This window comes from Schistocerca americana, chromosome 3 (genome assembly GCF_021461395.2).
Source record: "Schistocerca americana isolate TAMUIC-IGC-003095 chromosome 3, iqSchAmer2.1, whole genome shotgun sequence".
Classification (NCBI taxonomy): domain Eukaryota; kingdom Metazoa; phylum Arthropoda; class Insecta; order Orthoptera; family Acrididae; genus Schistocerca; species Schistocerca americana.
The window spans coordinates 937,178,568-937,196,554 of record NC_060121.1 but is presented as its reverse complement, the minus strand read 5'-3'; the positions used below and the strand labels follow the sequence as shown (position 1 = coordinate 937,196,554).

Here is a 17,987-nt window from a genome sequence, read left to right as displayed (position 1 = left end):
AGTGCAGAGACACTGAAGGGGAGCGCAAGAGAGGGAGGGGGAGTAGGAGGGGAAAGCCACTCAGAAGAAGGGAGGGGGAGGAGAGGGAGCCCTGAGGAGGAGGCAGGAGGAATGTGGGGTTAGAGTTGGTAGCAAGGTTAGATGTTGGGGCAAAGCTCATCATCCGGGAGGGGTAGATGGTGGAAGTTGCATTGGGATAGGAGGCGAAGGGTGTGGAGATGGAGAGAGGGTGGGATATAATGGTAAAGGCGCGGCAATGGGCTGGGGGTGGAGAGGAAGGGAGACACCAGGGGGTGAGGGGGATCAAGGACAGCATATAGTGTGTGGATGTGTTCAAGGAAAAGGAGAAGTTGGGGGAAGGGGATGAGGTCGTAGAGGATGCGCGTGGGGGGTGGACTGCAGATGCAGAAGGCGAGGCAGAGTGCATGGCGTTCGAGGATTTGGAGTGATTTATAGAACCTGGGAGGGGTGGAAATGCAGGCAATGCTGGCATAACAGAGGATGGGGCTCATCAAGGATTTGTAGATGTGAAGGGTGGTGGAAGGATGCAGACCCCGTGTCTGGCCGTTTCAGGAGGTGGAGCCTGTTGTGAGCTTTGTGTTGGATGGTAAGGGGATGGGGAGTCCAGGTGAGGTGGCTGTCGAGGGTGAGGCCAAGGTATTTTCGGGTAGGAGTGAGGTTGATACGACGGCCATAAATGGTGAGGTAGATATCATGGAGATGGAAAGAGTGGGTGGTGCATCCTATGATGATCGCCTGGGTCTTGGAGGGGTTGATACGGAGGATTCACTGGTTGCACCAAGCAGTGAATTGGTCAAGGTGGGTTTGGAGGGAACGTTGGAACTGTTGGAGGGTAGGATATAGGGCTAGGAAGGCGGTGTCATCAGCATATTGGAGGAGATGAACAGGCAGGGGAGGTTTGGGCATATTAGCAGTGTACAGGAGATAGAGGAGATGGGAAAGGATGGAGCCGTGGGGCACGCTGGCAGAGGGATTAAAAATTAATTTTTTTTCCTTTATTGTAATTTTTATACCTATACATATACATAGGTAGGCTGGCAGCAGCATCTTATGCTGCTCTTCAGCCTTCAAGTTGACAATGAGAAAAAACATGAAGAAGATACATAATAGATAGATTGATAGGCAAAAAACAGTAGACACAGAAATACAAAACACGGAGCCATTCACATTCGACGAAAATTACACTGAAACACGTTGGCACGGCGCACAAACACATGATTCGATTGCACAGGTGAACGTTGGAGTGTGACGGTGAACACTAACACAAACATGATGGCACACACATGAGAAACTGATGGCGATGATCTCTGGCGCACAAATGTCCATGTAGTGTATACAAATCCGGGGACCTGCCAAGAGGGGAAGAAGGGGGAGGGGGAGGGAGAGGGGTGAGCAAAGATGCCAATGGCAGAGGAGACGGGAGTAGGAAAAGAGGGAGGGGAGGCCCGGGGGAGGAGTGGGAATAGAGGGTGGAGGGAGAGAAGGGAGAAAGGGTGCCCATAGGAACAAGACACAGGAGGAGGGAGGGAGGATCAAAGTTGGTAGGAGGGATAGATGGAGGGGAGGAGGGCATCATCAGGGAGGGGGAGCTAGCGGAAGCCACCTTGGGAGAGGGTGTGGAGAGTGGAAAGATGGAGAGCAGGTGGGTCATGGAAGTACAGGCGCAGCAGCGGACAGGGGCAGGAGAGGATGGGAGAGACCAGTGCGTGAGGAAGATAGAGTTTACGGGAGGTGTAGAGGATCTGTATCCATTCGAGGAAAAGGAGGAGGTGAGGGAAGGGAATGAGGTCATATAGGATCCGTGTGGGGGAGGGGAGAAGGATGCGATAGGTGAGGCAAAGAGCATGGCGTTCTAGGATCTGAAGGGATTTGTAAAAGGTAGGGGGAGCGGAGATCCAGGCAGGGTGGGCGTAGCAAAGAATAGGGCGAATGAGGGATTTATAGGTATGGAGTATGGTGTAGGGGTCCAGGCCCCCAGTTCGGCTGGAAAGGAGTTTGAGGAGACAGAGGTGGGAGCGTGCCTTGGCTTGGATCGTCCGGAGGTGGGGGGTCCAGGAGAGGGGATGGTCGAGGGTGACACCAAAGTACTTAAGGGTGGAGGTGAGGGCGATAGGATGGCCATAGGTGGTGATGTAGAAATCGAGGAGGCGGAAGGAAGGGGTGGTTTTGCCTACAATGATCGCCTGGGGTTTGGCAGGATTGACCTTAAGCAACCACTGGTTGCACCAAGCGGTGAACTGGTCAAGATGGGATTGGAGAAGGTGTTGGGAGCGCTGCAGGGTGGGGGCAAGGGCAAGGAAGGCAGTGTCATCGGCGTACTGGAGAAGGTGAATGGGGGGTGAAGGCGGCGGCATGTCCGCTGTATACAAGAGGTACAGAAGAGGGGAGAGGACGGAGCCCTGGGGCACACCGGCTGAGGGGAAAAAGGTGCAGGAATCCGTGTTGTGGATGGTGACGTAGGAAGGACGTTGGGAAAGAAAGGAGCCGATCAGACGGACGTAGTTAATAGGGAGGGCGAAGGTTTGGAGCTTGAAGAGGAGACCGGAATGCCACGCGCGGTCATAGGCTCGTTCGAGGTCATGGGAGAGGAAGAGAGCGGTACGACGGGAATTAAGCTGTTCGGAGAGGAGATGAGTGAGGTGAAGGAGAAGGTCATCGGAAGAGAAGGACGGCCGAAAGCCACACTGGGTAACGGGAAGGAGGCGGTGCTGGCGGAGATGCTGGTGGATGCGGCGGGTGAGGATGGATTCCAGAAAAATTAAACACATATATGTATATTTAATCATTATCATGGCGGCAATTCCGATGAGATAAACACATGTAATAACCAAACCATAAGTGTAATAAGAACGGCAAGCTCTATATTGAATGCAGCACATACTTTTACTATGAATGTCAATTTTACTATGTATTTCAAAACACGCTGCACTCTCGTATAGGACTGACACACTACTAACTTGCTAACATAACATTGCTCCATTTTCCTGGTAACCCATTCTGTGACTAGAGGGCATGACTGAAGTATAGAAACACACAACACAAGACAGGATCTTCATAAAAATAACAGGCGCTTGATGTCGCCACTGTCAAGTTTTAACGAAACTAGTCTCTAGTTGAAACACAAACACAAACCAAAAACTGGTATACAAACCAAAATACTGGTATACAGCTTTAAAATTAGATAGAAAAGCATAGTCGATAAAGTATGAAAACAAAGAAATACAGCATTATAATAACTAAAATATTGTTATACATACATTACAAAATACCAGTTCGTTGCTTCCCATTAAGAAATACTATGTTACAGTCTTTCACACAGACAATTACAAAAAACAAATTAAAGTCCTATTTACTAGATACATTAACTATGTATCACTTCAAAACACTATATATCACAAGCATAATTCTTTTAAAGAAAAAATTATGTACTGTGACTATAGCGTCGCTACTGTAGCGTCAAATAAACATTTAATTCATATTATAGTCACACTCATTTGCGACAATTACGGTCAACTACCTTCAAGAATAGACTGGCGTTCATAGTTGGTGACCAAACTTGCCATGACTCAACTTCATATTCAGGTTCAGTGTTTGTAAAGTTATTTTAAACTTCTTCTGTTTCTTGCGATTGGGCCCACATCGTTGCATGATTGGCATGATTAGGGTCGGATTTGGCATGGTTAATTTAAGTGGTGCAGATGCCCTTCCTATCGCACCCTGTTACCCCTGGGACGGAATACGTGTACAACTGTCTGCGTGTAGTGTTATTGATGTGAAAGTGCGCTTTAGTTTTCTAAAATTCTGGGAATCATGTAACTGAGATGGGACTTGGGTAACAGTCTGATATTCAAGCAGTGAGATGAAGGAAATCACCTAAAAATCACATCCACGCTGAACGGCACACCGATCCTCGACGCTAATCCACTGGGCGGATTCGATCCGCATTTCCGAATGCGCCTCTTTAACCCGCATGGCTATCCGGGCGGGCATTGTACAGTTATTTTAATAAATTATTGTTAATTGCGTCTTAGTCTCTGTTGCCACCATTATTCTGTACAGTTCCATTTTGCCCTGTGATGAAGCAATATGATTACTGAGTGCTTAGCAAGCCACTTCAATACAGCATCTTCTTTCTGTGGTAGAGGGCTACCACGCTTATGTTCGACACCAAGCTTATTTGGTGAACACAACATCAATATTTTTCATGGCAACTGCAGTTTACATTACATGCGAAACACATTTTTCTTTCCATTCACTACAGTATCTCTCTTTCACTAGGAAAAGGATGTTAAATTACTGTCAAGACCCTAAAAGCTTAATATGTTGTTGTATACTGATAAGTGATATTAAGATGGCTAAGCAGGGTTGGCTAGAGCACAAATGTATGTAAAGGCTTCTCTCACTAGGGGTAAGATAGATACTGCCTACAGGAAAATTAAAGAGACCTTTGGAGCAAAGAGAACCACTTGTATGAAGATCAAGAGCTCAGATGGAAACCCAGTTCTAAGCAAAGAAAGGAAAGCAGAAAGGTGGAAGGAGTATATAGAGGGTCTATACAAGGGCGATGTACTTGAGGGCAATATATTAGGGAAATGGAAGAGGATGTAGATGAAGATGAAATGGGAGATACGATACTGCTTGAAGAATTTGACAGAGCACTGAAAGACCTGAGTCGAAACAAGGCCCCGGCAGTAGACAACATTCCATTAGAACTATTGATGGCCTTGGGAGAGCCAGTACTGACAAAACTCTACCATCTGGTGAGCAAGATGTATGAGACAGGCGAAATACCCTCAGACTTCAAGAAGAATATAATAATTCCAATCCCAAAGAAAGCAGGTGCTGACAGATGTGAAAATTACTGAACAATCAGTTTAATAAGTCACGGATGCAAAATACTAACGCGAATTCTTTACAGACGAATGGAAAAACTGGTAGAAGCCGACCTCGGGGAAGATCAGTTTGGATTCCGTAGAAATGTTGGAACACGTGAGGCAGTACTGACCCTACGACTTATCTTAGAAGCTAGATTAAGGAAAGGCAAACCTACGTTTCTAGCATTTGTAGACTTAGAGAAAGCTTTTGACAAAGTTGACTGGAATACTCTCTTTCATATTCTGAAGGTTGCAGGTGTAAAATATAGGGAGCGAAAGGCTATTTACAGTCTGTACAGAAACCAAATAGCAGTTATAAGAGTCGAGGGACATGAAAGGGAAGCAGTGGTTGGAAAGGGAGTGAGACAGGGTTGTAGCCTCTCCCTGATGTTATTTAATCTGTATATTGAGCAAGCAGTGAAGGAAACAAAAGAAAAATTCGGAGTAGGCATTAAAATCCATGGAGAAAAACTTTGAGGTTCGCCGATGACATTGTAATTCTGTCAGAGACAGCAAAGGACTTGGAAGAGCAGTTGAACGGAATGGACAGTGCCTTGAAAGGAGAATATAAGATGAACATCAACAAAAGCAAAACGAGGATAGGGGAATGTAGTCCGATTAAGTCGGGTGATGCTGAGGGAATTAAATTAGGAAATGAACGCTTAAAGTAGTAAAGGAGTTTTGCTATTTGGGAAGCAAAATAACTGATGATGGTCGAAGTAGAGAGGATATAAAATATAGACTGGCAATGGCAAGGAAAGCGTTTCTAAAGAAGAGAAATTTGTTACATCGAGTATAGATTTAAGTGTCAGGAAGTGGGATTTGAAGGTATTTGTATGGAGTGTAGCCATGTATGGAAGTGAAACATGGACAATAACTGGTTTGGACAAGAAGAGAATAGAAGCTTTTGAAATGTGGTGTTACAGAAGAATGCTGTAGATGGATAGATCACGTAACTAATGAGGAGGTATTGACTAGAATTGGGGAGAAGAGAAATTTGTGGCACAACTTGACTAGAAGAAGGGATCGGTTGGTAGGACATGTTCTGAGGCATCAAGAAATCACCAATTTAATATTTGAGGGCAGCGTGGAGGGTAAAAATCGTAGAGGGAGACCAAGAGATGAATACACTAAACAGATTCAGGAGGATGTAGGCTGCAGTAGGCACTGGGAGATGAAGAAGCTTGCACAGGATAGAGTAGCATGGAGAGCTGCATCAAACCAGTCTCAGGACTGAAGACCACAACAACAACAACAAGATTTGTTCCATTATATACATCCAATTACAGATTTATTGTGATAGCCGGAATGTGTAACTTTAACATACTCCTCGAGCCGTTACTGTGACTAGCGCGATTTCTCTGGACTGAGTTCTGTTGAGTGCAGCGAGCATCAGGGAGTGTAGAAAATGATAAAGAAGATACCCGGAATTGACGAGGACGTTGCAGTATATCTGATCACTAAGCGTCCAGTTTCACACAACGAAGCACTCGCTAAAGCGAATAGGAAATGTGTAGCGTGGTCAGTACTGCGCGGATAGCGTGCTGAAAGGAAATCAGCAGTTCTTGGTTTCTATGTGCCCGCTGCATTGTGCGCTGTGGCAGTGAAGGATATGAAAAGGAAACCGTCACTAAAGGTGAAAAAATGGATTAGCAGACGGGAGAACTTCTTTTGGAGGACTTATCATTGAATGTAATAAAAATACTTAATTTAAATAATTGTAAGATATACCCATTTTTCACTGTACATAATCGACTGTGTTTATTCAGAAAACCCTTCTTAGCTGTGTGTTATATACAGGACTCCTGACAAGTGAACAACCGAAATTCGAAAGCTGTCAAAAAAAAAAAAAAGTTCTTGTACGTAAACATCATCATTGCCAGCTTCACTTCAGTTTCTCACCTCTTAAATGTAACTCCATCTTGGGCTCAGGATTGTGGAACAGCGGCTGACCAATTAAATGTTATAGTACTGTACCAGCAGCCGTTATTTTGATATTGTTTTCTTAGGCAACCAGTTTCGACGTTCCAATTACGTTATCTTCAGGCCTGTGGCATGGATGACACCAAGTACCACTCGTGCATGTGTAACACAAGGCACCAAAATACATATCTAGTTCCGTAGATACCCGAAGTTAATGATGGTGCGTGCTCGTTATAAAAGTGACAGAAACTCATACGTTGTTGACGCAGAGTTTTCCTTTCCTTCATAATTTCATCCACTGTTGTTGTGGCCTCTACTCTTCTACTCTTGTAACAAATGTGAAGTTTCATTTAATCCTGTAACGCGCTTTTTGCTTTTGTGGTAATCTTTACTTCCGATTATTACGATGAAGGCTTTCAGGATCGGTGGTGGAAGTTGCTGGTGAATATTTCCTCTTTTATTTCCTGACGTTTCGTGCCGAGCTGCGTTGGATATCTTTAGAGGAGCCCTCGTTTCATTGAGACTTGACGACCGATTGATCGGACGTCAGAGAGCGACTTAAAAACTGTGAAAATGGGGCGTGGAACAAGTCTACCTCTGCCGATAGCGTGTAAACTTCCACCAAGCCTCTTTTTTAACCGCCGACGCAAGCAGAAGGCTGTTACTAGTTTAAGGTGTGTATCTGTGGCAGCGTAGCTCCCAAACTTAAGGTCCAATTGTAATTTTTTTAATTTGAAATCGGAATGGTTCTTAGCTAGTTCCATGAATGTGTGTTTAGCTGTTCAAATTTCGTCTGATAAATTAAGTAAAAATGTTTTCCGCCAGCGCGCTCTCTTTATTCACGCGACGTAATACGTAAGAGCTGCTTCAGGCTTCGTAGTAGCAGATTGTAGAGCTCAAAAATGTCTAAGTAAAAGCACACGAGAACCTATGTTCATCTTTTACGGTTGGCCAACAACGATAATTTTTGTCATTTGAAGTCCCACGTTCAGCACCTATAAAGCAGAAGAAGAGTGGTAGTGATTCAACTGTAAAAGATAAACATATGCTCTCGCAGATATTTTTTTACCTCTTTTTGAGCTCTACAGTCAGTACTAAATCAAATGATTTTTATGTAGTGGTTTAGGCAGCCTACTGCAAGAGAGGGCAGTGGCAGCTCACTTTCTTCCAACTTGATTTAGAATTATCGCCCGTACTTATGTTTCCAGAAGGCAGTTATAAGAGTTGAGGGGCATGAAAGGGAGGCAGTGGTTGGGAAGGGAGTGAGACAGGGTTGTAGCCTCTCCCCGATGTTATTCAATCTGTATATTGAGCAAGCAGTAAAGGAAACAAAAGAAAAATTCGGAGTATGTATTAAAATTCATGGAGAAGAAATAAAAACTTTGAGGTTCGCCGATGACATTGTAATTCTGTCAGAGACAGCAAAGGACTTGGAAGAGCAGTTGAATGGAATGGACAGTGTCCTGAAAGGAGGATATAAGATGAACATCAACAAAAGCAAAACAAGGATAATGGAATGTAGTCTAATTAAGTCGGGTGATGCTGAGGGAATTAGATTAGGAAATGAGGCACTTAAAGTAGTAAAGGAGTTTTGCTATTTGGGGAGCAAAATAACTGATGATGGTCGAAGTAGAGAGGATATAAAATGTAGGCTGGCAATGGCAAGGAAAGCGTTTCTGAAGAAGAGAAATTTGTTAACATCCAGTATTGATTTAAGTGTCAGGAAGTCGTTTCTGAAAGTATTTGTATGGAGTGTAGCCATGTATGGAAGTGAAACATGGATGATAAATAGTTTGGACAAGAAGAGAATAGAAGCTTTCGAAATGTGGTGCTACAGAAGAATGCTGAAGATTAGATGGGTAGATCACATAACTAATGAGGAAGTATTGAATAGTATTGGGGAGAAGAGAAGTTTGTGGCACAACTTGACCAGAAGAAGGGATCGGTTGGTAGTACATGTTCTGAGGCATCAAGGGATCACCAATTTAGTATTGGAGGGCAGCGTGGAGGGTAAAAATCGTAGAGGGAGACCAAGAGATGAATACACTAAGCAGATTCAGAAGGATGTAGGTTGCAGTAGGTACTGGGAGATGAAAAAGCTTGCACAGGATAGAGTAGCATGGAGAGCTGCATCAAACCAGACTCAGGACTGAAGACCACAACAACAACAACAACAACTTATGTTTCCTGAAACGTAGCGATTAAATGTATGCCGGCCGCTGTGGCCGAGCGGTTCTAGGTGCTTCAGTCAGGTTAGAATCCTGCCTCGGGCATGGATGTGTGTGCTGTCCTTAGGTTAGTTAGGTTTAAGTAGTTCTAAGTTCTTGGGGACTGATAACCTCAGATGTTAAGTCCCGTAGTGCTTAGAGCCATTTGCTCCAATAAATGTATGTGAGAATTAAAGAAAGAAACACATAAATCACATAAGCGAAAACGATCTCGCGTCGCAATTTCGTGTTTCATCCCGGAAAGTATTTGTGTGAATGCGGGGATAGAGTGTCGATAGTACCGTGCTTCTAGTAAAATATAAAGATTAAAAAGTGTGAAATAAAACTTAAAGACTAAAAAACTCTAAAAAAACAAAGAAAAATGTATTGCCATTTAAGTTTAACATAAGTGATAATGTTTAGAACCAAGTGTCATCGCGTCGAAGTACCGCTAAGTAAATAAATCAAAAAGAAATACATCTAAAACTGATAAAGTATGAAATTGAAATACGGGTAAGCTACCGGGGCAACGTAGGTAAATATCAAAACGACGATATCATATCGTTGGGTCTAAGTCTTAAGTGATTTACTCGGAATAATTCGGACTACAGACACAATTAACAACGACGTCTGCCCTCAGGCGACTGGCCGTTGTGGTCGCCGCACACGTCACGCCCCACGCGTTGCATGCCACACGCCGTGCGGTTCGTGCTCGCCTTTTAATGAAGCGTGAGTTAGTACGCTATCATCAAACCACTGCAGGACATAGTTAGATCAGTGCATGAAACCAGGTTCGTACGTAATTACGTAAAAGTATGATGGAAAAAAAACTAGGTACACTACTGGCCATTAGAATTGCTACACCACGAAGATGACGTGCTACAGACGCGAAATTTAACCGACAGCAAGAAGATGCTGTGTTACGCAAATGATTAGCTTTTCAGAGCATTCACACAAGGTTGGCGCCGGTGGCGACACCTACAACGTGCTGACATGAGGAAAGTTTCCAACCGATTTCTCATACACAAACAGCAGTTGACCGGCGTTGCCTGGTGAAACGTTGTTGTGATGCCTCGTGTAAGGAGGAGACGTGTGTACCATCACGTTTCCGACTTTGATAAAGGTCGGATTGTAGCCTGTCGCGATTGCGGTTTATCGTATCGCGACATTGCTGCTAGCGTTGGTCGAGATCCAATGACTGTTAGCAGAATATGGAATCGGTGGGTTCAGGAGGGTAATACGGAACGCTGTGCTGGATCCTAACGGCCTCGTATCACTAGGAGTCGAGATGACAGGCATCTTATCCGCAGTTACAGCCGTAACGGATCGTGCAGCGACGTCTCGATTCCTGAGTCAACAGATGGGGACGTTTGCAAGACAACAACCATCTACACGAACAGTTAGACGACGTTTGCAGCAGCATGGGCTATCAGCTCGGAGACCATGGCTGCGGTTACCCTTGACGCTGCATCACAGACAGCAGCGCCTGCGTTGGTGTACTCATCGAGGAACCTGGGTGCACGAATGGCAACACGTGATTTTTTCGGATGAATCCAGGTTCTGTTTTCAGCATCATGATGGTCGTATCCGTGTTTGGCTACATCGCGGTGAACGCACATTGGAAGCGTGTATTCGTCATCGCCGTACTGGCGTATCACCCGGCATAATGGTATGGGGTGCCATTGGTTACACGTCTCGGTCAGCTCTTGTTCGCCTTCACGGCACTTTGAACAGTGGACAATACATTTCAGATGTGTTACGACCCGTGTCTCTACCTTTCATTCGATCCCTGCGAAACCCTACATTTCAGCAGGATAATGCATGACCGCATGTTGCAGGTCCTATACGGGCCTTTCTGGATACAGAAAATGTTCGACTGCTGCCCTGGGCAGCACATTCTCCAGATCTCCCACCAATCGAAAACATCTGGTCATTGGTGGCCGAGCAACTGGCTCGTCAAGATACGCCAGTCTCTACTCTTGATGAACTGTGGTATCGTGTTGAAGCTGCATGGGCAGCTGTACCTGTACACGCCATCCAAGCTCTGTTTGACTCAATGCCCAGTCGTATCAAGGCCGTTATTACGGCGAGAGGTGGTTGTTTTGGGCACTGATTTCTCAGGATCTATGCACCCAAATTGCGTGGAAATGTAATTACATGTCAGTTCTAGTATAAAATATTTGTCCAATGAATACACGTTTGTCATCTGCACTTCTTCTTGGTGCAGCAATTTTAATGGCCAGTAGTGTAACTCTCCTCCTTAACAATGTTAGGCTAATTAAAGACGAATTGGGTTTTCATATTTTACATGATAAGCAATTATAACTTCACTAGCGATTTTGATGTGTGGATGTGGGACGCACAGGACTGGAAGAGATGACGCCAAACAGAAGACGCTTATACCCAGCAATAGCGGAAGTGTGCTATTCTAGAAAGGATAGCTGCTAATAATTTTTTTTTTATTTAGTTAGCGGCATAGAGAGAGAGAGAGAGAATTTTTTTGTGCAGGTTTTTTAAAATTCTGTAATTTAAGTTTTTTTAAAGTATTTATTTAGCTCTCCGACGTCCGATGTTAGTTCACATTTATGCCTGCTGCGCCGTTGTTCTACGAGCCTCACGAGTTTGCTTCTGACGGCGCTACGACTTGCTTGACTAAGAGCGCCGGTGCCACTACAGGACGTCCCAGCGCGCCTCTTTTATATAGGACGTTTCTATTTAGAACAAAGTTATTGCAGTGTAGCGCTCACGGCACCACAAATGGTCACAACTCGACGCCTGTATCATGACATGGTGCAACGCCGCCCCCTAAATGTTGTCGAACTAAAATATCCTGACGTAGGGTGGCGCGTGGTGTGGAAGATTGTACACGATGCCATGCTTGATTCCGATGTCGTTTCTCAATGGCACGTAGTCGTTAATGGGAAGCTGGTGACGCAAGAACGTCTCTACAATATCCACATGGCAGAATCTCCCAATTGTGTGGGTTGTAATACGGTAGATTCTGACGAGCACCGCCTCAGCTGTGGAGAGGCGGAACCGGTTTGGCTTCTAATGCGGCAGATGCTGGCTTATCTCTTGCGAGTTAGGCCGGAGCATATATCTGCACGCACGTTATTGTTTCCGGATGAGACATTTTACCCCAAGACTCGAACCAAATCCGTCACCTGGATACGTGGACATGCGGTCCATTACTTCTGCCGTGACGGACACAAGAAGTTACTTGACTTCTGGCTCTATTTGCAGGAAAGACATCATGCTGTTTCCGGGCATAACAGATATCGACAATGCTTCGCAAACTACCTATGGAGTGCCTTTCACAGCCCGCCGTGTAGCTGGAATGTTCCAGGCAGTGGCAGATGAGGTCAGAACGAACTGCAAACGATCATATATTGAACAATGTTTATCAGTGGGCGCAGTCGCTGGCCCAACTACGAAGTGGTAGCTTTATTTTCATGTTACTTATGTTTACTGTCTTCGATGGTGTCTTCATTCTGTTTTAGTTTTCCAGTCTTGATTAACTATGACAGTTCGCACATTGATATCTACACTCCTGGAAATGGAAAAAAGAACACATTGACACCGGTGTGTCAGACCCACCATACTTGGTCCGGACACTGCGAGAGGGCTGTACAAGCAATGATCACACGCACGGCACAGCGGACACACCAGGAACCGCGGTGTTGGGCGTCGAATGGCGCTAGCTGCGCAGCATTTGTGCACCGCCGCCGTCAGTGTCAGCCAGTTTGCCGTGGCATACGGAGCTCCATCGCAGTCTTTAACACTGGTAGCATGCCGCGACAGCGTGGACGTGAACCGTATGTGCAGTTGACGGACTTTGAGTGAGGGCGTATAGTGGGCATGCGGGAGGCCGGGTGGACGTACCGCCGAATTGCTCAACACGTGGGGCGTGAGGTCTCCACAGTACATCGATGTTGTCGCCAGTGGTCGGCGGAAGGTGCACGTGCCCGTTGACCTGGGACCGGACCGCAGCGACGCACGGATGCACGCCAAGACCGTAGGATCCTACGCAGTGCCGTGGGGGACCGCACCGCCACTTCCCAGCAAATTAGGGACACTGTTGCTCCTGGGGTATCGGCGAGGACCATTCGCAACCGTCTCCATGAAGCTGGGCTACGGTCCCGCACACCGTTAGGCCGTCTTCCGCTCACGCCCCAACATCGTGCAGCCCGCCTCCAGTGGTGTCGCGACAGGCGTGAATGGAGGGACGAATGGAGACGTGTCGTCTTCAGCGATGAGAGTCGCTTCTGCCTTGGTGCCAATGATGGTCGTATGCGTGTTTGGCGCCGTGCAGGTGAGCTCCACAATCAGGACTGCATACGACCGAGGCACACAGGGCCAACACCCGGAATCATGGTGTGGGGAGCGATCTCCTACACTGGCCGTACGCCACTGGCGATCGTCAAGGGGACACTGAATAGTGCACGGTACATCCAAACCGTCATCGAACCCATCGTTCTACCATTCCTAGATCGGCAAGGGAACTTGCTGTTCCAACAGGACAATGCACGTCCGCATGTATCCCGTGCCACCCAACGTGCTCTAGAAGGTGTAAGTCAACTACCCTGGCCAGCAAGATCTCCGGATCTGTCCCCCATTGAGCATGTTTGGGACTGGATGAAGCGTCGTCTTACGCGGTCTGCACGTCCAGCACGAACGCTGGTCCAACTGAGGCGCCAGGTGGAAAAGGCATGGCACGCCGTTCCACAGGACTACATCCAGCATCTCTACGATCGTCTCCATGGGAGAATAGCAGCCTGCATTGCTGCGAAAGGTGGATATACACTGTACTAGTGCCGACATTGTGCATGCTCTGTTGCCTGTGTCTATGTGCCTGTGGTTCTGTCAGTGTGATCATGTGATGTATCTGACCCCAGGAATGTGTCAATAAAGTTTCCCCTTCCTGGGACAATGAATTCACGGTGTTCTTATTTCAATTTCCAGGAGTGTATATATATAAATAAAAACTAAAAAAAAAAAAAAATCCGTCAGTCGGCAAGAGTCAGCGGAAACAAAAACTGAAGATGGCTAGCGCTGCTCTGGACAAGACGCCAGCAACAAAAATGTTTCATAGACCATGACCATACAAGCGTCACCAGCAGCAAATTTTTACTTCTGATGTCAAAAAGAGACTGATTCAGTTAATACTGCCCAACTAAAACATTCACGCGTTCTGTGCACTTCGTTGGCACACACTGGCGTCTCCTAAACCCGACGTCCATAAACAATTATATTCTCATATAAAACTTTAGGGCGTGATAACAAGATGAACTAATTAGCCTGGCTGCAGTCCTTTTGAAGGGGTTTAGTCTCAAGGTTCACTTGTGCTGGCAGTGTGTTTGCTGTACCAACCAGTAATCAACAGCTTTATTCATATTACGACGTTTTATTAGTAAATACAGATCATACAATTGCACACAGCTATTATTGTAAAAAAGATTTTACTACTATGCTGGGCTCAAAAGAGGAAAGTACCCTTATTATGGTATGTCTTTCAAGCCGTTCATGCCAGCTCATACTTGATAATGGTCATTTGACCGAAACTAGTTGTTGTTGTTGAAGTTGTTGTTGTGGTCTTCAGTTTCTTCATCTCCCAGTACCTACTGAAGCCTACATCCTTCTGAATCTGTTTAGTGTATTCATCTCTTGGTCTCCCTCTACGATTTTTACCCTCTACGCTTCCCTCCAGTACTAAATTGGTGATCCCTTGATGCCTCAGAACATGTCCTAAAAACCGGTCCCTTCTTCTAGTCAAGTTGTGCCACAAACTTCTCTTCTCCCCAATCCTACTCAATACCTCCTCATTAGTTATATGATCTACCCATCTAATCTTCAGCATTCTTCTGTAGCACCACATTTCGAGAGCTTCTACTCTCTTCTTGTCCAAACTATTTATCGTCCTTGTTTCACTTCCATACATGGCTACACTCCATACAAATACTTTCAGAAATGACTTCCTGACACTTACATCTATACTCGATGTTAACAAATTTCTCTTCTTCAGAAACGCTTTCCTTGCCATTGCCAGTCTACATTTTATATCCTCTCTACTTCGACCATCATCAGTTATTTTGCTCCCCAAATAGCAGCAAAGTGAATTAACAATTATTTGCCTGGTGAATGTCCCTACCTCCAACCATACATAAAAGAATTTACAGCGTCAACAAAAATCAGGCCTCGACCAAGTTTTTCCAATGGTGCCAACCAAACTTTGGTAGATAATCACAAAAATGCACGATTTGTCGGTCACATGATCTACATTAAGGTTACCTAAACAACCTGTGGCGTCGTTTAAACATCTATATGTAAGCATGACTCTCTCCAGCAGTTTAGGGTATGTCAGGCCACAAAAACAAAGTATAAATACATTCTTCATAGTGGAAGTACTTTTATGGCTACCAATGATTCAGTTTATGTTAGTTTTTAAGTAAAATAGTTTCTCCTTTGTACATAACTGTAATCTAAATGTGTAATAATGTGTTAGCAACAACAGTTATCATCCATTCGTTCCATAAATATTTCTGCCTTATTAATAAAATACAAAAAGTGTAATTTTAACCAAATTTAAAAAGACAGTGAAATGATGTGTAAAATGTCTCATCTTATAGGAATTTTTCTGTTGATTCCAAAACCGGCCTTAGAGTTTGATAGTCTGTAATATTTACGAATTTATGGAGAAACAAAACTGGCGTCTACGGATAGGAGCGTGGATGTGATGTTACAGAAGAATGCTGAAGTTTAGATGGGTAAATCACATAACTAATGAGGATGTTCTGTATAGAATTACGGGGAAAAAAGTTTTTGAGGCACAGCCTGACTAGCAGAAGGGATCGGTTGATAGGACACATTCTGAGACATCATGGGATCGCCAATTTAGCAATGGGGGTAAAAATCGTGGGCCGAGAGCAAGTGAATAATACAATAAGCAGATTCAGAAGGATGTAGGTTACACTAGTTATTTGGAGACGAAAAGGGCTGCACAGGGCAGAATATCATAGAGAGCTTCATCAAACCAAACTTCAGACTGAATGCTACAACAACAATGGGGAATTTAACTTTGAGATTGATATTTTATTAAGAATAATTCACCTGAAGCATTTAGGTTACAGTTTATTGCTTAAAACATGTTCTTTTGGTGTGTAGCATTGGTTAAATGAACGTTATTTTCAAAACGATCATTTTAGTGAATTGTGTTGTTGTATCATAAATTCTCTTGTTGATACTTGACACAATTTTGTAATTAGCTTATGGAATAGGTGTCCCATGAAAGCAATGACCTAACTAGGATCTTTCGTCGTTATAGATCCTGAATTTATGGTAGGAAAATATGACGAGCTAAATTTAACTTGATTCAATATTCGAAATATGGACTTCTCCATGAAGACTAAAATACGGAATCACCAAGCAATCGGCAGTGAAGTGCTATTACTACAAACATGTCTTATGTATTACATTATAGAAATTACATATTATCAGCTAATAAAGTCAATGAGTTTCTTGCTAGTGGTCGTGATCGACTGTGCTAAATAATCGATGGTCGAGTATGAAAAGAAATCACATGCTTTCTGTTCGAAATCATTTTGATGGCACGCCGCGGGAGCTTATGAACACACAGCTACAGACGCCCTCGCCGTTGGAAAGCACACGTGTAAGTGAATGCTTCGGCTTCTCTCAGCGTAATTCGTGTGTCATCGTACGCGCTATCACGCACGCATATACAGTAGAGTTGCCGTCGGTACTGCAGCAGGCAGTTTCAGCAACTCCGCAGACTCGAGGGACGTGAACTGGGCTCTAGCAACACACGTTTCACTCAGCTCACGGATCGAGACCGTAAAAATCGTCTCTTGAGTACTATAAACTTACCAATAAAGTAAGCCCTATGATTCTTAGTCTGCTCTGTACGCACATTGGTTTCTCAACACGCCCTGAATACAAAAGATAAGTGATTCATCTCCAGGAAGAGCTCGCGATTCCGGGCGGGAGATTCAGTTCACAGTAAATAATGCACAAAAGATGCAAGAATTAACACAGCTGATATAATAATCCCACTTAATAATGAACAATGAAAATTCTCCGAAAATTACTTACTTGGCAGTCGATTGTATATTTTCTGCATGGTCACACCGATAGCTTCCCTGCCGAGAAAGGTTCTCGTGAAGTTTCCAAACGGGAGAGTAGGTTCCGCGTACTGCACTCCCTTGTTCTTCCAGTACTTGTAGCTACTGGAGAACCACAGGTAGAGAGCGAGCACGGCCGCCGACAAAACGACGACCAAGTCGCCGATCCAGGATTCCAGAAGCAGGCCATCTGCAGTCTGGAAAAAGGAAAAGAAGAAACGGTGTCAGCATCCAGCGGAAATTTAGCAAGGGGTCTTTGGACGCGCGCGCCGTGTTAGGTAAGCTTTTTACAGGCTTCGGGGTTCACGACAAAAGTAACTGACTGAGTGTAAGTATGTGTATTTGTAAACTATATATACAAACGAGGATCTAACTATGTTTATAGATGTATGGAAACGCTGTGTGAAAAGCAAACCCTTGTTCCGCACTCCGTTTCCGTACTGCGGGCAGTATGTTTTTTAAAACTAACATGGAAACCTCACCTACTGATAATTCAACAAAAGCGCCCAGTAGAATAAAACTACTAGGAGGCCAAACACGGGGATTGCAACCCTCCACTATCCTTCACGCATACGAAACCTTGATCCGACTTATCCTTTGCTATGCCAATGTAGTATGAGTATTCGTTCCACCCAACTTCTGTCAGTTCCTCGAAATACTTGAACGCCGTGCATTCCGCCTCGCTTTCCACGACCGTTCTTTCTCTTACGAGGATCCTCTATCACTTCATCAAATTCCCGTCTCACTCACACCTCTTTACTTTCCCGGCGGGGTCAGGGATTTTCTCTGCCTCGTGATGACTGGGTGTTGTGTGATGTCCTTAGGTT

The 17,987-nt window shown here is 44.8% G+C and overlaps 1 protein-coding gene across 1 annotated transcript in view; it reads right to left on the bottom strand.

Moving 5' to 3' along the window:
* The window catches only part of LOC124605132 (cytochrome P450 6k1-like), a 75,486-nt gene that overhangs the window by 45,969 nt on the left and 11,530 nt on the right, over positions 1–17,987 (bottom strand). Inside the window, exon 2 of the mRNA XM_047136615.1 lies at positions 17,132–17,357. Within this exon, the coding sequence (XP_046992571.1) occupies positions 17,132–17,159 (28 nt within the window). The 5' untranslated portion in view covers positions 17,160–17,357. The remainder of the gene's footprint in view (positions 1–17,131; positions 17,358–17,987) is intronic.